The sequence below is a fragment of the Pelodiscus sinensis genome, chromosome 6 (genome assembly GCF_052426305.1).
Source record: "Pelodiscus sinensis isolate ZL-2025 chromosome 6, ASM5242630v1, whole genome shotgun sequence".
Classification (NCBI taxonomy): Eukaryota; Metazoa; Chordata; order Testudines; family Trionychidae; genus Pelodiscus; species Pelodiscus sinensis.
In genome coordinates this window covers 71,900,226-71,926,544 of record NC_143057.1, presented here as the reverse complement: position 1 = coordinate 71,926,544, position 26,319 = coordinate 71,900,226, and the positions used below count along the sequence as shown (strand labels likewise).

General features: G+C 41.7%; 1 protein-coding gene and 1 long non-coding RNA gene across 4 annotated transcripts in view; one reads left to right on the top strand and one right to left on the bottom strand.

The window, feature by feature from the left end:
* The window catches only part of ELL2 (elongation factor for RNA polymerase II 2), a 75,860-nt gene extending 62,940 nt beyond the window's left edge, over window positions 1-12,920 (bottom strand). For 2 of the 3 annotated variants that reach the window (XM_075932107.2, XM_075932106.2), the window contains exons 1-2: window positions 12,781-12,920; window positions 11,211-11,361 (exon numbers count right to left, since the gene is read on the bottom strand). Coding sequence is in view for 1 of the 3 variants with exons in the window: in XM_006118674.5 (XP_006118736.3) it covers window positions 12,781-12,912 (132 nt within the window). In the remaining 2 variants the exon portion in view is untranslated. The remainder of the gene's footprint in view (window positions 1-11,210; window positions 11,362-12,780) is intronic. The other variant, XM_006118674.5, reaches the window with a different exon arrangement.
* Window positions 12,921-13,186: 266 nt separating this feature from the next.
* LOC112545076 (uncharacterized) overlaps window positions 13,187-26,319 on the top strand; it is a 46,422-nt gene continuing 33,289 nt past the window's right edge. Inside the window, exons 1-2 of the long non-coding RNA XR_003088486.3 lie at window positions 13,187-13,416; window positions 15,090-15,202. This is a non-coding gene — a long non-coding RNA (uncharacterized LOC112545076). The remainder of the gene's footprint in view (window positions 13,417-15,089; window positions 15,203-26,319) is intronic.

The window sequence follows — 26,319 nt, the reverse complement described above, 5'->3', positions numbered from 1 at the left end:
CTGCACTCTGCCCAGGCCCCCACCAGCACCCTGCTCCTGCTCCCTCCCTCCCTCCTGGCCAGACACCTACCCCCAGCTTGCGCCTGTATCCTATTTTCCACCCAGATTCTGCATCCTTATCCCTATCCCATTCACTGGCAGACCTGTCCTGCACACTGGATCCCTCATTTTTGGCCCCACAAATTGCACTAACCCTGGAACTCCAGAAGAGTTAATCTGGCCTAAGGCCTTGAACCTCAGTCCTACCAGTCTTTGAAGTCAATGAAACAACACCAGGAATCTCATAAGTAAGCCAAAAGTTTATTATTTGTCGCTATACAGAGCCAATTGTGGGGTAGTCTGTTGTGAAGAGACGTGCAATCGAATTGTTTTGATGTCAGAAATGAGTATGCATTGTTTTAAATGTTAATTATTTACATTTCCTTTTGTATTTAATGAAGTGTACATATCAGCTAGAACTGGCTTTGATGGGGGTCCGCGAACATTTGGGGGGAGCAATAGGAGGTCCACTCTAGTGAAAAGGTTGGGAACCACTGAACTAAGATTTGCTCCAAACAGGCTACAGGGGACTGTGCACAACTTCACCTGAAATTTCTCCTCCTGGTGTCTCAGAAGCCGCTAGCCATATGAACTGAGATTACTTCTTCCTCCATGCTTCCTGACTCAAGCTGGGGAGAGGAAAGAGGCTGAGAGGTGCAGAAAATGGTGAGACACGAGTTGATGGGAGGGAAGGGCAAAATAGGAATAATGGCAGAGTGGGGTTTGGGGTGATGGGATAGGAGCTGAGGAAAAGACTGGATAGTAATGGCCGTAGGAGGAGAAACAAGAGCTTCCACATGCACAGGGCTAAAGACAGGCACTCTACATATTATGAGAGTTCATGCAGCAGGGCCAGAATCACATCCACTCTAAATTTGTGAATGCTAGTAATACTGCTACAGCCAAAATGCTGTCAAAAATCCTTCATGTTGATGGAACTTTACACTGCTTCTAATAGTGCAGTGTGATCCTTACGGCAACAAAAATAAAACAAACCATTTGCAGTTTAAGCTAACTTCTCAAATACAGCATTTCTTTTTAAATTAGTAAATTTAGTAAGGTAATCAAATTGCGGGTATGTCTTCACAACATAATCAACCTTAGTGATTGATACCAAGATCTGAACACCTAGGTTAGCCAAGACAAAGTGACCCCACAGCAAAGCCCTATATGCTTTATATAGCCTTACTATTTCTACACTCACCTGTGATTCTGCAGGTATATTCCATTGTTATTTGTGTGTACTGACACTATAGGATACCTTTTCCAAGTCAACTGCAGCACAACTTGCCTGTCTTTTGGGAGGAGTTACAGAAAGGGCATTGGAGAAATATAAGCATCCTCAATTCAAAGTGGGCAAATTCCAGCCTGCTGCTTTTTATCGGATAAAGGTACAGAAATTGTGCTCCACAATTTGCATATCTTTTTCCAATAGTTTTGCTGGAAGAGGCTTTTCCAAAATTTGGCATGCCTACACTGGACCAAATTTAGGAAAAATCTACTCTTTCAGAAGAGCCCTTCTTTCTTGTGGCATGAAGAAGACAGGGCTTCCGAAAGAGCGCATCTGCTCTTCCGCAAAAATGTTGGAGGAGCAGACGTGATCCCTGTACGGGGTGGAGTTTTTCCGGCATACTTCTAGTATGCCAGAAACATTCTGTAGTCTAGACGAAGCCTGAGTTAATCTGGAGCCCATGCTCTATTTATACCCAAGCCATGTAAACTAGACGGAGATTAATACCCACCAAAAAAAGTTGCAGAGGTTTTTCTGTGTGAACTGTAGAGGGGTTTGGGCGAAAACTCAGGTAAAAGTCTGGATTAACTGTGAAGTGAAAACATTTCACTGTGGCTGCCATGAGAGAAGAGTAAGATATTAAAGTTTATCAGTTTCCTAATACAGAAGACATTTTAGTTGGTTCACTTAACTTTTTTTGACCACTTTAAAACAAGCTAAAAGAAAAAAATTGAATGAAACTAACAGAAATTCTGCTTATATCGTGTTACATGTTTGTTTGGCCATATTTGCATCCTTGTAGCTAAATATACAGACCACACAGTGTTTTGCTAATATAAAAGTTAAAGACTTCATTCAGAACCATGTAAAAAATTCCAAGGTCAAGGATCTTGACTTCAAAGTACACACTCAGTTAAACAGTGTCAAAGGAACTTGGAAAGTTTGGTTGGTTAAATGATACAGGATTATGTCTTGTGAACACTTGAGATACTCCAAGCCACCTTGTTTAAACCATCTTCAAAAATCATGACCATAATGCAACTGATGCACAGATCTGTGACTTTGTTTTTATGAAGAAGTGGTGTATTCCTCATTCTAGTTTAAAAAAAGACAAGACAGTTTGTCGTTTTCACACAAGTTGCAGGTCAAGTTAAAGAGCATGGGGGAGCCCAGTCATTAACTTAAGCTACTTGTGTGTCTTCAAATTAGACTGTTGCCCTTTGGCCATAGCTTCACTGCAAAAGAACTGATCTTTTCTTACAACCAGATAGCTAACAAATTACAGTCAACTTCCGATAATCTGGCACCTTTGGTACCCAGGGGATGCCGGATTATTGGATATGCCGGAGTACCGAAAGGGGGGCTATGAAGAGTCGGGGGGTGGGGGGAAGAATGGCAGGGAACTGTGCAGAGTGGGCAGCACTCCAGTTGCTCTGTCCCCGGCTTCCCCAAGTCCGCCGCTGCTAGAACTGACCAGCGGTGGACTTGCGGAAGCCGGGGGAAAAGCAGCTGGGGTGCTGCCGGGTTGGTCCCGCAGCGCTGCTCAGGTGAGAGGCAGCGCTCCGGGACCAACCTTGAAGCAGCTCAGCTGCTCTGCCCCGGGCTTCCCCAAATCAGCCGCTACTGAAACTGACCATCAGTGGACTTGGGGAAGCTGGGAGCAGAGCAGCTGGGATGCTCTGCCCCACGGCTTCCCTGAGTCCGCTGCTTGTCAGTTTCAGCAGCAGCGGACTTGGGGAAGCCAGGGGGCAGAGCAGCTGGAGTGCTGCTGGGTTGGTCCCGCAGCGCCGCTCAGGTATGGAGCGGTGCTGCGGGACCAACCCAGCAGCACACCAACCAGCTGCTCTGCCCCGGCTTCCCCAAGTCCGCTGCTGGTTAGTTTCAGCTGCCTCTTTCATTCAAACTCCCTCCCAGACCCTACTCTCCCTCCTGCACCCCAATCTCTTATCCCAAGTTCCCTTCTGCACCCAGCCTCCATCCCAGACTCTGCACCTCCTCCATTAATACCATGGAAGAGTGCGGCCCTCAACCACTTTCCAAAATCTTGGGGTGGCCCCCTGTAAAAAATTATTGCCCACCCCTGGGTTAGCTGGTTAACCTTTCACATTCCTATTTTATGTTTAACTGGTTAACCAATTAAGTGGGACTGTGGGGCCAATGGGCAGCCCCCACTCTGCAGTGGCTGGGCTGGAACAGCCCACTGCTGCAGGTAAGGGCTTCTGCGGACACCCAGAGCAGTCGCTACCTATGACATGCCTAGGTCTGCTGTGGATTGGGGCTGCTCTGGATGCCCAAAGCAGCCTTTGTCTGCAGAGGGCCCCATGGAGCTGAAGCAGCCCCCTGCCCACGGTGAACAGGGAACTGCTCCACCCTGCACTGATTAACCCAAACCAGTAAGCATCACCCACTAATGGTGATGCTTACTGGTTAACCTTACTTATCCCTACTCTGAACAACTGACAAGTAACTGGTCCTATGTAGGTGAAGTTCCCAATACTAGTCTGTAATAACATTCCCTGAAAACTGCATGGCCATATGGCAATACTTTAAGTGCTGCTTATGTCTACTTGTGGAGCCCCGGTATGTGATGTGATCCTCTAAGGACCTGCTCCACACCGCCTCTCTTGACAGAGTGCATGAGGCCCTGCCTTCTCTCTGCAGAAGAGAGGAAGCAGAAGCACTTCAGGTCCCACAGACATGTTTGCATAGCTGGGAGAAGGCAACAACTTTGGGGTGCCCCATGTGCAGGTGTTTTGGAGAGGAGGCTAGTCTGGGCTTTTCACTGCCAATCCAAGTCTGCAGTGGCTGTGTTCTAAAAGGATCCAACTGCTGAGCTAATAGGTTTCCAGGGTTGTAGAAGTTGCTGTTACCATTGAGAGGCAGTGGAGGAGGAAAAAGTGGCCAAGATCCCTTCTTGGGACCCTCTGGCCAGAGAGAACGTATCTGACACCACCACCCTCACTGACTCTTTGGCTGGTTCCTAAGGCTGCAAATGGCAAGGACAGAGAATAGTGTGGGATAATGGAGGGGAGTCACCCCAGGGAAACACCCTCTCCATACTCCTCCTCATCTTTCCCTTCATACACAAAACTTGTAGTTGTCACTCTTCTCACTCAGAAGCTAACATATGCCCAAGGACAAAAACATGGTGCTCACTGGAGTTTGCAGCCTGTTGAGTACAAAGAAAATTTAGAGGAAACAATTCAGTTTCAATTTTTTGGAGTAAAATTTAGTTTAATATTCTAAGAAAAAAATGTTATTTATAAGAGTTCCTCATAAAGCAGGGATGGGCAAAATACAGTCCGCAGCTCAGCAGGAATCTCAGCTAAGCTCCCTGCCTACCTCTCCTGTGCACTGCCAGAAAAATGGCTGTGGGGCCATGTGTGTGTGCCGATAATCTGGCACCTTTGGTACCCAGGGGATACTGCTGCCCCCATCTCCAGCACAATTTCCAGCCAATGGGAACTGTCACTTTGAGGAACATGCAGTGGGCAAAGTACCTCTTGGATTCGCAGCCTTCAGAGAAGCATAGATTGCTCCTGCAGCCAGCTGCTCTGGGGGCATGGAAGGGAGGGAGCCCATAAGAAGAACTTGACAAGCTGCTGGCCAGAGCCTGCCTCCAGTACCCCAGCCCTTCCCTGCCCCCAAACCCAAACCCTTTGTTCTCCTGAAGCCATAAGAATGTAACAGATATACGGCATCAGACCAAAGGTTCATCTAGCTCAGTATCCTATCTTCCAACAATGACCAATTCCAGATGCCTCAGAGGGAGTGAACAGAACAGGTAATCATCAAGTGATCCCTCTCCTGTCACCCATTTCCAGCCTCTGACAGAGTAGGGACACCGTTCCTTCCCATCCTGGCTAATAAGTATAGATAGACCTAACCTCCAAGAATTTATCTAGTTCTATTTTGAATCCTATTAAAGTGCAGGTCTTTACAACCCCCCTCCCAGAGCCTGCATCCCAGTCTCCTGGCTCAAATCACAACCCTCTCCTTCACCCAAACTCCCTCCCATATCACCCCCTCCTGTATCCCAATCCCTTACTCCAAACTCCCTTCTGCACCCAACCTACATCCCAGATCCTGCACCTCCTCCATTAATATAATGGAAGAGTATGGCTCTTAACCACTTACTAAAATCTTGGAGTGCCACTCCCAAAATATTATTGCCCACCCCTGTCATAAAGCATTGATGCAGACAGTTATGTAGTGACTACGTAGGCTAACGTGGTAGCCATATATTAGATGAGCTCAGTTTTCAATTCAACAAAGGAATGTTGGCTGAGACACTAGGTTATCGAATTCAACTGAGAAAATGCCATAATAAGATCTTTAACTTTCTTGAAGCAGAGCAACCCAAAATGAGCAAATGAGACCATAACGTCACCTAAATAAAATGACAAAACTATAGAGAATGCAAGCTTTTTTCTTTCAATCCCAACCTCCAAAATAGTTCTGCACTGCAGTAATCTGCCCAATGCTAATCTCAAATTCTGATATGACACCAGAACTTTTTGATCTTTTTGCATCATGATTCATTATTATGAAGGACCCAAAGTTCAAATTTTAAATTCGTGGACTTGCAGCTGCTAAGTGGAAGCCTAAGTAGGACTCAGGCTCAATTCTCTATAGCACCCTTGCCAAGTAAAATGATCCAGTAGTTTCTGTGGTCAAACAAAGAAGCCATGCATTCTTTGCACTATAGGTAAGTAACCAATAGTAACAAGAAAGATTGAGAGAGATCATTAAAAGAGAGGAAATATTGAGATGTTTAGTGCAGTCTGAGTTTAACTCAGTCGTGCTTGTGAACATAGGGCAAATCTCTCGATGGGACTTCTCATGTCTATGCTGTTATGATGAACTTTATTCAGCATATCACCACCTTGATGTAAAAGTTAAAATAAATGGCAAAACAATGCAGCATTTGTCTTTCAAACATTTCTTCAGTCACATTTCACCCCAGGGGGAAAAATAGTTTCCAACCAAACATACATTTGAGGTAAAGAATGAAAACAAGCCGGTAAATGTCACAAAACCAACTGTTGTGGAACTGCAGGGAGAAAAACCCAGACACCACTAAACATGTTCTCCTCTAGGTTTACTGTTTAGGTTATCAAGAGATCCTCTTAGCGTCTCTCAACCTCCATGCACAGGTATTCCACACACACCCTATAAGATTATTTATGTACCCCCAGTTTCCTATCAAGTTGGCTTAATAGATGGAACAAAAGCACAATAAAATTGATACAACACAAAACCTTATGTAACTTTGATAAGTCTTTAAAAAGAAAATGGTCAAACTGGAGAGGACAAAAGAGCAGAAAGCCAGCTGAAAAGTACTTGAGGAATGACTGACCACAGAAATCAGACAAACGTATTAGGTATTTTGGTTCATATTCCTGCCAACCGGGATTATTTCTCAGTGTACACTTAAGTGATTTGTCCATTCAAGATAAATCAAAAGCCTCCCATGGACTAAAACCATTGCCTAGAAGAATTTTTTAAAAAGTGACTTGTCCATTCAAGATCAATCAAAAGCCTCCCATGGACTAAAACCATTGCCTAGAAGAATTTTTTAAAAAGTGACTTACTGCTTCAGTTGCATAAATTCAAAGAGTAAATAAAATAAGATTATATATAGGACTTGCGTTACTAGCTATGTTGCTTTTGCAACTGAAAAACTTGAATGACTACTTAGTTTGAGTAAAATCAACCTAAGGCAGTAGATTTTTGGAATCTAAATTCTCAACTATATTCTCTCATTGGTCAGCTACTGTAGTAGAAATTACCACTGTCATTTGATTTTTTTCTCCAGATTTTGAAAAGTGAAAAGGATTTTCCATTAAAAGCACCCAGAATAATCTGCAGTATTGACATTACTTTTGCAAAGAACGCAAACTAGTATTTTTCTACTATCTCTGAATGGAATAATAGTGAGAACAGGACTCATTTTCACTATCATGTTGCCTAACCACACACATTAATGTACACTAGTGCTCCCACCTTTGCTACCAAATGTAATGGTACAACAGTGCAAAATTTTATAAACTTGGCTTTTAATCTATTTATAAAATGTTAAAATAGGCACTCCATATGTGCTAAGACTTTTGAAGCACAGATTACTACAGGCTCCATCTCCTACATTTTCATCCTAATTTGTAAGTGCTAAGTAAAGATTTGCTGCAACATGGGCCATGCTACAGAGTCAGTTCACAGTTTTGTTAGAGTTATGAATTGGTTTGGTTTTAGAAGCAAAAATATTAAGAATTATTGCATTGAGAATTCAGTTTATGTGCAAGGAGGCAAAACTTTTAGTTCAGTAGCTATGACAACATGGGATGATTTTCAGTCATTTTTTATGTAAATAATTTGAATATTAAACACAAATGCAATACTACTTTGCAACCTACTAACATGGTACCTAGAGGTTACAGTGCCATGTTCACTAGGACTTCTGAGGGTTACCCTTGACCCTAGTCTCTCCTCATAGCTCTCCAAGTTTGGCTAATGCCTCCTTTGAAATACTGCTCATGTATAGGACCCTTTCAAATACTCTACGTGTTGTACCTCCCTTAACCGGGACTCTCTGGTCCAGCAACATTCATGGTCCAAAAGACTACAGATGTTCCTGGACCACAGAATCCAGGTATAGGGAGGTCTGGCCAGAGTGCAGGAGAGCAACAGTGGGAGCGTGGTGCAGGGAGTGGGTGGGAAGCATAGCAGGAAAATCTGGTCCCAACAGCTGCGCAATGGTAGGGGGCCGGCTCCAGACCTGGCAGCAGCCAGGAAGCACTGGTTCTGGCCATGAAGTTCCGGCCCTGGAGCCGGCAGGAGCTAGAAAGCTCCAGCCCAGGGAGCAACCAGACAACAGAGGGGTGGGTTGGAGTCCTAGCGGGGGGAAGCAGGGGAAGGAACAGGCCAGGAGGAGAAAGACCTTCCCTGGTCCAGCAAATCCCCTCATTCAGGACTGGTCAGGTCCTGAGGGTACCAGACCTGGGAGGTCCAACCTGTACCATGAAAAATGCGTCTCAGAGCATGGATTATGGTCTTTTGAATGTTTTTCGTCCTATACTATACCGATTTCATGGCTGAGACCAGCATTTCTCTAATTGGGGGCTCTAATACAAAAGGAAATTGCAGGATGGTCACAAGATTATTTTAGAGGTGTTGCAGTATTGCCACCCTTCTGTACTGTCTTCAGAGCTGGAAGAACACAGTGTGGTGGCTGTTGGACAAGTGCCCAGCTCTAAAAGTAGTGCCCTGCCAGCAGGAGTGCAGAAATAAGAGTGGCATATCATACTATGCCACCCTTATTTCTGAGCTGCTGCCTTCAGAGCTGGACACCTGGAAAGTGATGACTGCTGACAGAGAGCCCAGCTCTGAAAGCAGATGCACAGAAGTGAAGGTTATAATACCATGCCATCCTTACTTCTGTGCAGATGCTGGCAGTGGCTTTGCCTCCAAAGCTGGACTCTAGGCCAGCAGCTGCAACTCGCCAGCTACCTAACTCTGAAGGAGGTACCACAGCTAGCAGAAGGAAGGGTAGCATTACTGTAATCCCCACCCGGCCACAATAACCTTGCAACCCCCACTCCAAAACTTGTTTTGGTTCAGGAACCCTACAATCACACCACCATGAAATTTTAGATTTAAGTAGCTGAAATAATGAAAGTTACTATTTTTAAAATCCTATGATTGTGAAATTGACCAAAATGGACCATGAATTTGGTAAGTTCCTGTTCATGTGTCTTACAGAAACGCTTCAAAACAACAACTGTAACATTAGGAAGAGCAGAGGAATTACAAGTACAGGTGAAGAGAAGAGATTTTTACAGCATTCCTCAAGTTTATGCAATGCAAATTCTACGTTTTCAATAAAAAAAGTTTACTATTGCGAAGATTACAATACTAAGGCAAGCTGACAGTTTGGTACTACCCGCATAGGCTAACAGACAGGTAGTATAAGTTAAAAAACAGCAGTTGCAGAAGTGAAAAAAACCCTCTTCATTCCCTAGCCATCTCATTGACATGTGAATTGTAAGGTATAATTGGGACCATTTAGACAATTATGAAAAGTGGTTTCTTTTTTTCACATGCAGAAAATGGCAGTAACAGAAAAAAGATATTCTAATCCATTCTAAAGCAGTGAAAAGCATCTCAAATATAATTTAATAATAAAGAAGTAGTCACTGACAGTCTGATGTAGATGACTTCTTGGGTGGCATATCAGAATTGTTATAGATTTAAATCGATTTAATTCTTTAAATTGGTCAGTTTTTTTACTAGAAATTTCAGTGGCTAAACCCATTTTTTGTTTATTCAAACAAAATTATTTTTATGTAACAGCTTTGCAGTTCTTTAAATTTACCATCTGTTCAAATGGTGACAAATTCCACCCTTTCTTATTTTTAATTCCTGCTGTATTAAACTGCAACGAGGGAGTCAGTTTCCATAGAAAGATAGCCCCACTCAAAGATATGAAAAATAATAAAACAGCAACAGGTATTTATGAAGACAGTTGATTATCATCAGATTTTTCATTACTTTAATACTTCAATTTTCCTTTAAACTGCAGAATAATGAAGAGTGATACAAATATTTTTCCTGACTGTATTACTTGAGAGACCACAAGAATGGAGAAACTGATTATCGACATACATGGTTATAATTTAGCATAATTGTTTTATAAGTCCCAGGCAATTTAACCTCATCCAAGATGCATTTACTTGCAGTGAGGAAAGTAGTTTTATTGCAGTCAGCAGATTTTCAAAATGTATCTGTTTTAACATGCAAATATCAAATTTCAGATTACAATATTATTTACCATATATATATATATAGTTTATACACACAAAAATTATATTTTAGAAGTAAATTTGAATATAAAACACTAACTTGTTTAAAAGTTATAGATTTATCATAAAAACGGCACTTAAAATACTTTCCTTATATTCAAACTTGATCTGAAAAGAACACTGTTAAATGTTTCCTTCCTTTCCTACTACAAGCAGGACACTTCGAACAATTAAAATCATAAAGACAAAGTAATTTAACAACCTGGAATAATGTTCCAACTCCAAATATTAACAGAAATTTTAGTCATTTAAGCACACATGTGCATTGTGCAAATTTGCTTTAAACCGATGTATGGCATTCCTAATTGATTTTATAGCTTTCTCATATACTTATTTAACCCACTGTGACTTTCCAACAGTAAGAAGCAAAAAACTCAGAAACCATTTATACAGGTAACAAAGACACAATTTAGTCAAAAGTTACAAGGAAGAATGCTGTAATTTACTCAATCAAGTGACACTAGATGGAACCTTATAAATATTTCTAAAGTTTCCCATTTAACATCTGCAAGCCACTGGTTTTCAAGGACAGCTTTAAAAATTTACAGAGTACGAGTGACCACTTTAACCCTGCCCGGAAAGGACTCATTCTGGGGCTGTGAATAATACATAAAACCCAAAGAGGCAAGGTTTACACATAGAGCTGAAGGTATTAACTAAGCCTCCACCAGAAGAAAAGAAACCCCAACTATTCATGCCATAGTAATGGCTGTATTTCCCCAATCACATATAGGACAAGTGGCATTTCAAAGTCTGATTCTTCCTCTGGATTTGGCAACAGCAAAAACTGCACATATGCCAGTTTTACAGGCAAAAGAAAAAAAAAGGACAAGCTGTGGTGTAATTACGCCGCTTTGGAACCCAGGATGACTAGATACTGCTAAATGGTAAAAGTGCACATAAGAAGAATTGGAGTACAGTACACTCAAACACTCTCTTCGTCCCTGTTTTCACATTACCGGACCCACTAAATCGACAACCGATTGTGCTCCCATTGACTTCATGCAGTGAAGACACTGTAGTTAGTCGAACTAAGATACAGTCGACTCCAGCTAAGCTATTCATGAGCTAGAGTTGCTTACCTTAGTTCAATAATGCCCCCTAGTGTAGACCTGGCCTTAGAGTAAGTTTATTATGGAGGCAGGAGAAGCAGCTATTAGTCATAGGAAAAGGCTCAATTTGGGGGTCAGTTCTAGGAAATCCATATCTGAGTCAGCCTTACAGTGAAGGAGACTGAAAAGGAAAAGAACAACCAGATTGGCATCAATTAAGAACCTGTTACAGACAAATCACTACCCAGCTTCATCTCCCTTCATCTCTCTTTTCAGTGTGACAATCTCTCTCTTTCTTTATCATATATAATTTTGAAAAAAGTGTTTCTATATGCCAATTCAGTAAGAGAAAGGTCTTTTGAATGAAGGTCTGCTAGCACTGAAGAAAGCATATTTAGAAAAAAAGTGTTCAATCATCAACTTCCCTTTCCCAGATCCTGCATTATATATTACACAAAAATTACACAGAAGACCCATCAATTCTCTTAACCATAATGAAGTGAAGTGGGCAGGGGAAAACAGGTATTTTAACTTGAAATCCAATGAAATGCCACAGTCCAATAAGAGCTTAATCGTCCTCCTCCTCCTCCCTGAGAAGCTCTGTAGCACGTAGCCACTTTTAACTTCCATTAAATGCAACTTGAGGTCTCAAGTTTCAACTGGAAAACTACAGTCAGAAAAAAAGATCACCCTGCACAAGACTCACAAGAAGGGGTGTTGTTTTGAAACAAGATATAAAATGCTGTCTGAAACTTTACAAAACTTTCCATCCTGAAATTAAAATTGGCTAACTATATTGACAATACACTCCCATAGAAAGATTTATGGACAACGAAGCAAAAATGACAAGAAAACCCCCTGCCAAAAAAAAAAAAAAGCCAGGTCACTCCAACTAGCAGTAGATCTACTGCAACTTTAACTCTCTTGTGTTGAACAATAGCAGACATTTCCACGGTAGACACGGGGCATGAAACCATCAATCTTTCAGGGCCGCCTGGTTGCAGGGAGGCCCAGGGAAAGGGGGGCAGGAGATACAGCAATAAAAGAAAGTTTTCTGTGCAGCATTATGAAGATGTGTAATAAAATGGTCATGGGTGCCATTGTCACTTCAGACCCACTGCCAGCCACCTTCCGCTTTCCTTAGGAGCCAGGTTTGAATGGGGGGGGGGGGGGGAGGAGACAGGCAGAGCCAGAGACATGACAGCTCAGCGAAATATGCCCCATCCGAGAGCTGCTGGCTGGCTCCAGGGCCACCAGCTGGCACCAAGCGGAGGAAAGGGCTGTTTTGTTCCCGTGCCATTGCAACTAGCTCGGCAGCAGGGGAAGAGGGACAGGTCTACCTCGGGCAAGACCCCGCCGACGGGGGCTTCGGGACGGGCCACAGCGGACACGGGGGGCAGAGGGGAGCCTAGAGACCATGTCGCTGCCCGGCAGCCCCGCGCGCCCGGGAGAGACATTTACACCTCACCAGCTGCCGCCTCCCAGCGGGAGCGGGCAGGGCGGGAGCGGGCAGGGCAGCCGAGCCCTCGCTGCTCCATCCCCGGCTCCTCATCCCCGACAGCGGCGGGAGCCAGCCCCAGAAGCGCGGGGCGCCCCTCACCTTGCTGCCCTGGTAGCTCTCCAGAGCCCGGAAGGCGGTCTCGGTCAGCTTGACGTGCAGCACCGTGATGTTGTCCTGGGTGACCCTGCCGCAGGACACGCCATACCTGCCCCCCTCCCGCAGCGCCGCCATCTTACACCGCCCCCCGCCCCGCTGCTGCCGCTGCTGCCACCGCCGCCGCCACCACCGCTGCGGCCGCGCTGCCTGCAGCCGCCGCCGCCGCAGCTACAGCCATCCTGCTGCTGACGTACCAGCTATCCCCGCCACTGCGCAGCCGCCGCCGCGCCCCGCCCACTCGGCACAATGCCCCGCCCGCTCCGGCAGGGACACGCCCAACGGCCCGCCCACTCCGCCTATCGAGCAGCACGGAGCCCCAGCGGGACACGCCCGCTACCCGCGCAGAGCCGCCCCTCGACTAGCCAAGCATGGCCGAGAGGCCGGCGCGAGCTGGGTTCCGCACGGACGGGGGGGGGGGGGGGAAGCGCCGAGGCGCTGACGTCAGCAGAGACTTATTTAATCATCTTTGATGTCATTATTGACGTTCCCAGCGACCGGAATTGAGACTCCCACGTGAGCCGCTCCTGCCGTCCGCCCGTACAGCGAGCGCTGTGACCCCTGCGCGGAGCCATGTGCGGGGTGAGCGGCTGTTGGTCGCCGAGCCGCTCGCCCAGGCGAAGGGGCGGGCTGTGCACGTGCCGCACGCGCCCCGCAGCAGCCCTTCCCCGTGAGCGGTCGTGTGGAAGCGCCTTCCCCGCGCTCCAGCCGCTGCCGCCAGACCCAGCGCACAAGCCCCCGTCGGCACAGCTGCCTGGGCGCTGCCGCGACAGGAGGCGGCTGGGGAGCCGCGCTGGTTTAGGGCTACCCCAACTCTCCCGGCGTTTGTGGTGACTCCCACTCAAACTCGTGTAGCCCGCTTTCCTTGTGACCTCCTTTCAAATCCGATTATCTGGACCCTCTTTACACGCTCCTCCCCCTCTCCCGTGTTGCTGCTGCAGTGTAGAAGGGTATTTGTGAATAACGTGGGTCCTCCTCCCAACCACGGTGCTGTAGCTCGTGTGAAAGAGAGAAAGGCAAATCTCCTTGACGTCACGTATCCATGCTACTGCAACTCTTTGTTGCTTCTTCTCTACAACCTCACAATATCCATTTATCTTCTCAACCTAAGTGCCCAGTGGTCTGGTGGTCTTTCACTAGGAGTACTTTTAGAGGACAACTTCCTAGTCTCCTTAGCTCCCATCTCATCCACCTGCAATCTATCAAACATTTCACCAGCTAATCTGTCTTCTCTCAACTCTGTCCCCTTCTCATCCCTTACACAAGTAGGCTACATCTACACTGGCAGCTTCTTGCATCTACACTGGCATGTGCTTTTGTGCAAGAGATGTACTTTTGCACAAGAGTGTCTATGGCAGCATGGATACTCTCTTGCGCAAGAAAGACTCTGCTGGCCATTTTAGCCATAGGGATTTCTTGCGCAAGAAATTCATGTTGCCTGTCTACACGCTGCCCTCTTGCGCAAGAGGGCTTATTCCTTGTGGGGAAAAGAATAACTCTTCCAGAAGAAGTCCTGTTTTCTGATGCTGTACTGTAAATTTACTTGCGCAAGAACACGTGTGCAGTGTAGACACCCGGGAAGTTTTTGGGCAAGAACAGCTGTTCTTGCACAAGAAGCTGCCAGTGTAGACGTAGAAGTATTGTTGTGCCCAGAAAAGCTCATGATACCATCTACATAGTTTGTTAGTCTTTAAGGTGCTACTAGACTATTTGTTGTTTTTTAAGTTTTTCCTGTTAGTCTGTAACTTGGCTACCCCTCTGATGCTTAAATTTGAGATCTGGTCTACATTAGGAAATTAGGAAGGTAGAACTGTTTTGTACAGGGGTATGAAACATCCACATCCCTGAGTGACACAGTTAAATCCTACCAGCCTCCACTGTCAACAGTACCAAGTTGAAGGGAGAATTCTTCCATCAACCTAACTACTTGGTAGATTTATTACAGCGATAGGAGACCTGTTGTAACAAGTGTCTATGATGATGTACCATGTTGGCACAGATGCAGCTGTGGTGTTGTTGCATTTTAAGTATAGACATATACTTAGATTGTTAATTTTGAGGCAGGCGCTGTCTTTCTTTACATGAGTAGCAGCCAGTGGATTGTGGCATTAGTGGAATAAGTTTTAAATGTAGACTCACCCTAAGTATACACCAAATGTTAACTTCTGTTTTTTTTTAAGAACTCAGTCTCTAGCTGCTATGATATTGGAGAAACTTCACATTTTGAGGCTAACTGAGGTTTCATCTATGCTTAGGTACGTTTGTATAGCAGCTGGCGGGGTGCTTCCCATTCCAGGGAGACAAACAAGTGTAATCTTTGCTGAGCTACTATGCTAGCTGCTGCACACAATCCTATCTAACCTCCTGGGTAAGTACTCTGCTGCTTTATACTGTTTTAATTGAAAGGCATCTTCCTCACCCAGTCAAAATAAAATAAACTGTATCTATAGAAGGCAATTAATAACTATAATCATACTAGGGGTTACACTGATATAACTTTATTGGTAAGAAACTCACATCTCTAACTCAAATAGTTATGCCAGTATAACTTTTCGACTGTAAACTGGGCCTGATGCCTAGATAGCTACACTCAGCCTGAAAACCATTAACACATATGCCCAGCGATGATAATTTAAATATAATCTATAAAGAGTTCTGTGCGGACAGAAAATATATATCCATATGAATACCACCAATTTTTTTTATCCACTCTGACCCCAGCTCTGTTGTTCTCTTCATCCCAGCCAACTGATGTGATAAAGTATAACTTACTTATCTGTACCAAGGTTAAAAGGTGTTAGTTGGCTAACATGTCTTTAAAATATGCCTTTTCCCCTAAGGTAGATGGCCCTTAATGTTCTGTTATTGCTGAATCTCCTTCAGCAACAAATTCAACTCTTTGTTCTCCTTTTCAGAGACCTTCATAACATGACTTTCACCACTATTCTGCTCAAACACAGCACATTGCTAATTATGCTTTCTTCTGCACATCCATTGTTGCCTTCTTCCACAAGTGGCTGCACTTTCTTCTAAGCTGCCCCCATCTCTGGACCATCCTTTCTTTGATCCTTCATGTTACACAATCGCCCTACTCAAAATTCTTACTAATATACATTTATTTTTGCTTCTCTTGCCAGTGATAGACCCCATTCTGGGGAGTGGGGAAGAAAGAGAGAGAGACACACATTAATACAATACATATGTGAAACAAAATTGGCTGTATAACATGCAAGTGTTTATCTAATTTAAGTCCCCTCAATCCTGCAAAGACCTCTGTATAGGTATGCCTCTGTGCAGTGCCCAATTGAAAAGTCTGTCTATACACATCTCTTTGCAGAACTGGTTCCCTAGGAAGAATGTAAGCCTTATTGGGACTATCTCACTTAGGCTATGTCTAGACTGCAGGCCTCTTTCAAAAAAAGAGCATCTAGACTACAACCAGTACTTTCGAAAAAGCAAGCCACTTTTTTGAAAGAGAGCACCCAGGCAGTCTGGATGCTTTCTTTCGAAAAGGCACAGTTTGTGTTACATAGCGCCTTTTTTCGAAAGAGCACTTTTGAAAAAAGGCATTATTCCTCGTAAAACAAGTTTTTCTACGGTTGAAAAAACTGCCGCGTAGATTTACTTTCGAAAGAACACAGCAGCAGTCTAGATGCAGGGGAAGTTTTTTCGAAAAAAGGCCACTTTTTTTGAAAAAACCCTAATGTCTAGACACACCCTTAGTGAAAATGCAGAGAGATGTAGGATATAGGTAGTAGACAGCCAGTGGTGTCTTATAAACAATTCAATACATAGGTTTGAAGTCATGGAGTATGTCATAATATATTTAGGTATTGATAATACAGACTACAGATAGAGGAAGAGAGAAAGGGGAGAACACATTGGCGGTGGGGATTTTCCTATCTGTAGGAAACCAGGAAATCTCCCATCCCCCTCAAAAACATATATTCGCTTATTCCAAACATTACTTAGCCTTGCACCCGAGTGGGTATCCCTATCCTCTTCTTTCCTTTTTTCTGTTGCATGTATACTTATTTTCTCCACATTTTGGAACTGTTTACCTCAGTTAATGACTTCAAGACTTTTTTGCTGCTTTTCTCATCTCAAACAACTCACTGCAGGTCCCCTGGCAATAAGACAGACACGTTCTGTCCAACCCCCTTTCCTAAGGAAAGCAAAGAAAACCTTGTGTGTGTGCTATAGAGCAGAAAATGAGATTTGATTAGATAGTCAGTGATCTTTATACTGGTGAAAACAAACATATATTTAGCAATTGCAAAAGGAAAACATGTTCTATATATAATCTGTTTTTGTTTGTTAATTTCCCAATCTTAGGAGATGCAGTTCTGTTAATAATCATGAGCAGAAATATAAAGTGTCTGGTCATTTATTCGTTTACTTAGGGCCTGATCCAAATCCCATGTAAAATCAATGAATTTCCATTGATTTCAGTGGACTTTGGATCAGGCCCTGAAAACTCAGTGTGCCTTCTGAATGACAGTGGACAGCTGGGCAAGCTGATGATTGTATCAGAGCATTTTGTTTTGTATTGTTTTGCACAGTGATGCCCAAGCCTGGCCTTTCAAAAGGACCCATGTATTAGGATCTTGCATGGAGTTTCACAGAAGTAAATGGTGTTGTCTACATGTTGTGACAGATCCAAGTCTTCTTGGGGCTTGTTTACACAGGGAAATAGACCAGAATATCTATTGGAGAATAAGATTCCTCAATAGCTATTTAGATCAATTTTCCCATTTAGCTAAGACCTCATTTAGCAAGTTTGGAAGCCATAATTTTACGACTAGCACTGCTTCTGGATTTTTAATCACCATATCTAACCCCCCTCCGAGCAATTCATTTAACTGAAACATGGTGCTTAAAATGTTATTGGTAGCCTTTCTCTTTCAGTTTTGCTAATGCTATTCTAGCTGAACAGGTGTTAGCAATGGTGGAGAATTTTTGAAAAAAAATCCCTATTGTGGACAGAGCTGATGGGACACTGCAAGAGAGTCAAAGTTTTTGTTTGTGGATCTGATTTCAGGATGAGTCTACAGTTTATAGGCTGCAAAATTAGTGCCATCGGGACTCTGGTTTTTTTAACTATACAGGCAGTCCCCGGGTTACGTACAAGATAGGGACTGTAGGTTTGTTCTTAAGTTGAATGTGTATGTAAGTCGGAACTGGTACATATTGTAGGGGAAACTCCAGCCAAACATTTCTCCAGAGCTCAGTTTTATTCTCCCACACCTCACTTCCCTCAGTCCTTTATTCTCAAGTTGAGGTGTCTGCTGAGAAAAGCCGCTCCGCGTCTCCCTGGTCTGCTGGGGGGGGGGGGGGGGGGTAGTGCTAGCTTCGCGTCTCCCTGGTCTGCTGGGGGGAAGCAGCTAGTGCGGGGTTGCCTCACCCTGTTTGTAAGTAGGGATCCGATGTAAGTCGGATCCATGTAACCCGGGGACTGCCTGTACTGTATTGAATTTGTATGTGTTTTATTTGATAATCCACTCTTTTCTTTATACATTTTATTTACTTTAAGTAAGTTTTAAGAGAGAGAATCTAGCAGCCTGGTCTGCACACAAAGGTTATGTCTGTACAGCTTCTGGGAGGCGTAATTCCCAGTGTGGGAGCTGTACAGGAACTAACTCTGCTTGAGCTAATGCCTAAAATAGCAGTGTGATTGCTGCAACAGTTTGGGCTAGTCACCTATGTGCAATCCCACCAAGACTCCTGGGATGTACACTCAGGAATCTACCCAAATTGCTGCCTGTGCTACAGCAGCCACACTATTTTGAGGTCCTTCCTAGCTGCTTCATAGATGGATGCAAAGTTGTACCAGTTTATATAAATATGTGATCCTAAACTAATTTAGTTAAACTGGTGCAGCTTTGTGAGTGGCTTTATATAGGTAGATGAGCACTATGATTTTTATAGTCTTTATTCTCTTTCTAGTAATTGATTTTTTTTTGTAAGATGGTATCATATAGTCACCAGACCAAAGTTAAAAAAATCTACATCCAATTAAAAAAAGGTACAGTACATTTAATTGTTTCTTTCTAAGGCTGTTTTTTATAAATAGAGGGAAATCTATTAGGATATTTCAGGCTTATTTTGGAGTGAGGAGGGGAAAGCATGGTTGACAGGAGGAGGAGGAGGAGTTAGGAGATGTTCTTGTACCTTCTCCCATCTGTTGCCAGTTTCACCCTGAGAGAGTTGCATGCAGTGGGGCAAAGAGCTTTTTAGTAAAAGGGTCAGCAGTTTGGTCACTGAGCATTCCTCCAGCACTTGTGCCTGCATGACAGATTAATGTATATGCAGAAGGATGAGAGAGAGAATGTACAAAAATATGTGTTCAGAGATGTGATCAGAAATGCAGGATTATACAAATTGCAAATTTAGAAAAAGGAAATTTCTCTTTACAACTTTATTCAATACTAGCATGAGCAGAAAGCTTTTAAAAACTTGCAACATTTTAGTTCTTTTTTTAAAAAGGTGATGAACATGCAATCACAACAATCACAAGGCACTTACGGTTTTTTTGGTTTTCACAATGCTACAGGATTTGATTTACTTTCCTGTCAGTAAGAAACAGGCTATGGTTGCCGTGGTGTCATTGCCACATGGCTACAAATCAGGCTTACTTTGTTTAGTGTACAGACCAGGACAAAGGAGATAGAATCTTGCTTTGGAAAATCCTTTTGTTTGTGGCAAGGGGTCCCCTAAAGTATTTTAGTTCTGAGAGGGAGAGTTTCCATCAGGAGGGTATTGCTAAAGTCCCATTGGTGCAGGAGAGTACAACATCAGGGGCTTCCAAGAGATTGATGGGACCATAATAGGAGACATTAACTACAAAAGAGGTTTTACAATGAAAAGGCTGTTTCAATCCTCCTTCCTTTGAGGTCAATGGCAAAACTCTCACAGACTTTAATTCTAACAGAACCAACCTCTGGTTAGTTAGCTGGACCTGTGCTCATTTAAAAGAAATGTTCCACAATTTTGTGACTTTTGATTAAAGTGGTATTTGCAAGTACTTATTACTGGGCATAGTCATAGGCACAGTCACTAGGAATAGGGGCACAATAATTTTAAGCACTACTTTTTGTTCCCTCCCTCCCCCCCATATTTGCCACAGTTAATTTCTCATGTGGGTTTTGTCTACAAACATTTTTTTAATCTGAGTTAATTATTCAGTTTCTTTAAATTAGAAATGCCCAAATCTCAGATGCACTTGGATCTGCCCCTTAATCCTGTGAATTAAGGTTTTGTTTGTTTATGTGAAATTTACGGTAGTCCTTGTTGGGGGGAAAAACTATGAAATAATCTGTGCATGGTTAGGAGGAACAACTGAGTATTACCAGAAAGCTCTCCCTCTTTCTTCATTTGTGCACTGTTTAGTACACTGTGAGAACCTTGTAGCTTAGGAGACAAAAGATGATTCGGGTGTACTTCATAATGCTGGTGGAGTCGGTCAATGATGCTTGCACGTTTTTTGGTGTGGACCAACTTCTGTTAGTGAAAGAGAGCTCTCTTTCTCTTGTCTCTTTCACCAAAAGTCTAGTAGAAGGCACATTAAAAGAGCAGTACGCTATTTAAAATGTAGAATTGTTTTATTTAATCCGAGGGTCCTCAAACTTAATTGCACCATGACCCCCTTTTGACAATAAAAATTACTACACAACCTCTGGGGGGGGGGGACTGCCTTGGGTTGGGTGGGCCAAAGCTGAAGCCTAAAGGCTTCAGCCACAGGCAGTGGGTCTGTAACCTAAGCCCCACCAGTAGGACTGAAGTCATCAGGCTTTGGCTTCAGCCCCATGTGGTGGGATTGCGGCTTCAGCTTTTAGCTCAAGGCCTCAGCAAGTCTAACACCCAGGCCTGCTGGCAGTGGATGGGGGGGGGAAGAGGTGGATGGAGGGAGGGAATGAGCAACTGCTCCGGGGCCCACCAACTCAAAAGGGCCTGGGGCTTCCATTTGCCACCACTGTTACAGCAGCAGCAGCGTTTCGTACCCTAGGCCTGTTAAATTGCCACTGGAGCATCACATGGCACACTTCCCTTGGGGGAGTCTAGCCCCAGCTCTGCCCCTTCTGGGGGCATGGAGCTTGGCTAGAGACCTGGAGAATCTGTTGGCCCCATTGCTAACACCAACGCTAGCAATGCCATTACACTGGGGGTGATGACCTATTTTGGATTCCAGACCTGCAGTTTGAGAACCACTGATTTAATCTTATGCAGTGTTATTCTGTTCCTCTAACATTTAAATTTGTAGTTTAGCCTGTGAAAAAACTGCTTAGTGCCAGAAGCCGGAAAATATTTTGTGATTATTTAAACATAATAGCCATCACTTGGATGATTATTTCAGAAGATTCAACAGAATTGTAGAAGAAAGGGTAAATAGCACATGAAATTAAACAGGTCTTTATTCATTCAATTCATCCATTAAATACAATCCTTTGTTTTATGTTGCTTAAAAAAATAGTAGTCTTTGAATGTGGACCTTTGTATATAACAATGTGTTAAATACTATGTCTTAAAATAGCATCATTACCTATGGACATGATAATTGTGTGAAAACCCCTACCTTGCACAGCGTGATATGCCTTCTTTTTTTAGCAGATGTCCTATAGCTCAGAGGCATTTAAAATCCCATTGGATATGGGGAAGTTGCCAAGGTAACCAAGATTTGGATTTAAGAAATAGGAAAAACTAATCAGTAATTTATTTGGAAAATAAGCATGACTAGATTTTGAGTCAATTATATACAATATAATCATAACATGACAATTTGACTTCTAGGAATCAAGACTTCTAACCATGATTATTTGTCAATAAGAATAATTTTTTTTTAGTCAGAATAATTTTTTGTCAGTTGGAATAAATTCATTTAGCTCAGGGATTACATTATCTAGCAATTTTGACTAAATTATTGCTTAACATTTAAACCAGGGGGAATGGATTAAAAGAAACGATAATATATTTAAGACTGGAATGAAAATATAATCAAGTCAATGATAAAGTGAAATAAATATACATAAAGCTTCTGTTGGAAGTTCTGAAAACACAATGAAAGGCTAGTTCAGAAATGATTTTTTTGGTATTTTTGTATTTAGCTTTGTTTTTTTGCCTTTGAGTCTACAAACATATGTTGGCAGGATTGGGGCCCTACTTTTACAAAGGCAAACTAAAGGTAGACATTTCTAAAACATAAACAGTAATAAATATTTGCATCTTGCCTTTAGAGTTAAATTAATCTAGTCATAAATATTAGTAAGCAAGCCATTAATGTTTCTCCCTCTAATCAGAATGTCTTTTTCATGTACCTTAACAGTGATGGTAAAATTATATTATTAACTTATTAAAGAAATCTTCAGTGCAGATGAATGAAAAGGAGATGAAATGTTTAAAAATAAATGTGTTCCATATCTTAATTCTGATTTATTTTTTTCATGGTTGAAGATTATGGCCTGGGTCATCACACAACAAATGTAAAGTGACCTTAAAACAGGGATAGTTAGTCATGGGACTATAACCACAGTGTGGGATGTACACTAATAGTGTAGAGATGGTGTAGGAACTCCTGCATCATGCCTATGGTTGAAACAGAGGTTGTGGTTGGTAAAGAGAGATATCGCCAAGATTTCCCTACATCTTGCTGAACCCCCATTGCTATATTGTCCCAATGGGGGGGATTTATAGTTAGCATACCTTACATTGGTCTTCACACTTTTACTTTATGTTGAAGGAATTATCTGACACACAGCTGGGTCATCACTGGGAATTGCAGAAGTGTTTTTTGAGGTGAGGCTCTGATCTTATGTTATTTTAGTTTTTAATGTGGGAATTTCTGGTGTATGATTTTGTGTTTTTATTAAAAGTGAACTGCAAAATAAAATGATTCTGTCCTTTCATATTTTTGTATAATATATAGACTGGATAAACTTTGATTTTGCTTTTCCTTTATAAATAGTAAAAATGTTAGTCTCAAGAAACTGCAATTTGAGTTGAAGTTGTCCCCCTATAACATATATATGAAAGTGAAGAGGTGCTAATTCAAAAATAGCATAAGACACAACATCTACTATCCTCTCAAGATGTGTCTATGTTAAAATCAGCTGAAGAAAATGAGCATCTTTCTAATATCTTTGGATCTGGCATATGGGGACTAAAGTGAGGCCCCAAAGTATCCAATATTAAAAACAAGTCAAGCAATGTAAAATAAATAAATACATAAATAAAAGAAAATGAACAAATACTAAAATTGGAGGCAGTCTTTCTAAATCCAAAAGGAATAGTCAAGAGCACAGAGCCAAACTTTTACTTTTCATCTTCAAAATAAGAATACACAATCTTAATTATTCTCTGTTTCCTATATACATAAACTTGTTGACTTTTCATAAAGAGCATTATACAAGTTAGAATCTTATTAGAAGACAATAATGATTATTATTATGTAATGTTCTCCGTGGTATTCAGAACGAGAAGGAAAGAAGCAGGTATATTTGTTTTGTTTCCCAGTTCTGGAAAAATATTACAGTGAGGATGTAGTATAAGATGCTAACTAGAAATAGAAGGGTTTTTTTTTTTTAACTGTGTGTAAGAGAAGATTGTCTGCAATTGTGTATATTTTTTATTTAGGGAATCTTGGCAGTGTTGCATGTTTTTTCTTCACATTGGGCTTATTTCATATTATTTTGTATATAATTTCATTGTTTTAGATTTTTTTGTATAAATATTCAAAAATTATTACTACAAAGGTTATTTTTTTAAATAATGGATTCCACTTTACTTTTGCATAATTACTATCACATCAACCCTGACATACTTCCCAGAAGTAGAGTTTATTTGTTAAACTGGTTCCTTGTTACAATACAATCAGACTTGTTGTAGTTTCATTATCATTTTCTTTCTGCAGTACAGGTCTTAAAAACCTATCTTGTACTAGAGACTCATTTGACTAATTAGAGGGATATATTGTTCATAACTATAATTTCTTTGAGTCTGCAGCCTGTAATTTATATGTAGTTTAATTTGAAGTAGACATTTGGGTTTCTTCTCTTTTTCTGCACCATTATTAAATATAAAATTGTCCCACAGGTTTAGATACCATTCCTTAAATAGGACCATACCACAGTGTGTTTTCTTTACAAAATAGCCTTGTTTGCTGTTATAGTTATAGTGTTTATTTATCCGATTTGCTATAAATAGCTGTATTCACCCACTCACTCCTATAGCTCCATCACAATAGCACCACTGTTGTTTTAACTTTTGACTATTAGAACTGGGCACTTTATCCCACTCTTAGATAAAGTAATTGCCAAATTATAAAAGACCTTTCCTTATTTTCTATGGGCATTTTTAAAGATATCTGATTTTGCTGTCCTATATTTTAGAATATCTCTCTTTTCTTCAATTGTAAGGTTTTTTTATTTTGTTGAAGGAATGTTTAAATTTAGACTTAGACTGGAACTGGTGAAAATGGCTAATGTATGTTCATTTGGTTGTGGTTTATGTTTGCTTTGCAAAGTTTATTCATTTGTCCACAACGGTCAAACATGACTTGGAATGATCAGTTGCCAAATTATTTTCCAGGCTTCAGATTTATGCTATTTATTTGAAATGAAGACTTGAGTTTTGGTGGAAAATTCAGTACTTAATGAGAGGCATTGTATTAGATAATTATATTTTTCGGTGTAATTAAAAAATAACAACTATAACTATCAAAGAAAGAGAAATGAAAAGCCATCCATTCCTTTATAAAGAAAATTATGTCTTATGAGGAATAGTAATATAATATACTAAGGGTGAAATTATGACTCCATTGAAATTTATGGGATTTTTGCCATTGACTGAAATGGGACCAGGATTTCGCCATAGGACAACACAGAAAAACACTGGGATCAGGGAAGAGGTTAATGTAATGTGGTGAATGAGGGAAGGGAATTAGAAATATAAAATATGAAAGCAATGTCCAGTACCTAGCACAATGGATTCCTGGCCTGTGACTAGGGCTTCTAAAGTAATAAGTAAAAAAATAATGTGATTTGAGTAAAGACCTGGATCTCATTTCTGCTTCTGCCACTGACCATGGCCAAGAGAAATAACTTCTTTGCATCACATTTTTGCATTTAAAATGGCAATGAGACTGACGTACCCACCTTTGAGATCCTATCATGAAAAAAATTGTACAAATACAAACATTATTTATTATGGAATTTGTTTATCTGTAAAAATGGTAATGTAAAGAGCTATAACACAGATGAACTTGAAGAGATTAACAGGTTAGACTATATTGCATTAATAAATTTGGGACTGATCCTGCAAACCTTCTTACATGAATAATATTTACTTATGGGGCTAGTTTCATTGCTAGAAATCTAGGGAATGCGTCCTCTCTTCCGCTTTTTTTTGTGGAAGAGTAGATGAACTCTTTCAAAAGCTTTATCTTCCTCCTCCCACGAGGAAGAAGGGCTCTTTTGAAAGAAGAGGCTTTTCCGAAATTTGGCCCAGTTTAGACGGGCCAAATTTCAGAAAAGCTTCTTCCGAAAAAACTATTGGAAAAAGGTACGCAAATTGCAGAGTGCAATTTGCATACCTTTTTCCGATAGATCATTGTAGTGTAGACATAGCCTAAGAGAATGAATGAGGGACTATTCAGCCTTTGTAGAAGGACCTTATGGCAACAAAACTTATGAGAAATAGTGAAAGAACTTCAGATTTCTTACAGGTATTGTCCTATTGCAACCCAGGTTCCTGCCATCTCTTTAAATAACTCCCTGCTGACTTTTGCTGCAGCTCAGCCAGCTTTTGCAGGAGCTGTGCACCAGGGAGAACCCACTTGTTTTCACCGCTGCTAATGAATGAGATTTACTACACAGGGAGGGGCTGGATTTTCAAGAACAGACCTAGATTTTCATGAGAGACTTTAGGCGTCACATAATTTAAAGAAACTATTGCCTTGTTATGGTTGAAGTTAGGGTTCTGAGCCTTGGAGACACAGCCTTCCAGAGTCTCTCAGCAAGAGCTGATCTATTTAATTACATCACTAAGGCCTTTGTAAATTTATCTGAATTTAAGAAATGATTATAAATATTTCCTTTATACCTCAGAGCTTCAAAGCTTATCCTATTAAGAAAAAGTAGCTAATTGGTGGATAGTTTATTTATATCATTCTAGGCCTTGTAGTACTAGTCATGGTCACTGCACCAATCAAACGAGAGAGCATCAAAATTGGTGGGTAGCCCAAGTGACTAAGAATGTTAGCCCATAGCTAAGAAAGTTAAAGAAAATCAAACAAGGGGTTCTGTCTGATTGCTCCTCCTTCTTCAGCATCCGGCAACAAATTCCCCATGCTGGACCCATTAGACTCCAACATATCCGTTAGGGATGTGCAGGATGATAATACAGAAAAGGTCTTCTACAAAAATGACAAGCTTGCAAATGAGCAGTTGAGAGTCACCATTTATGAATTTTACATTTCCAGAACATCCATAGAAT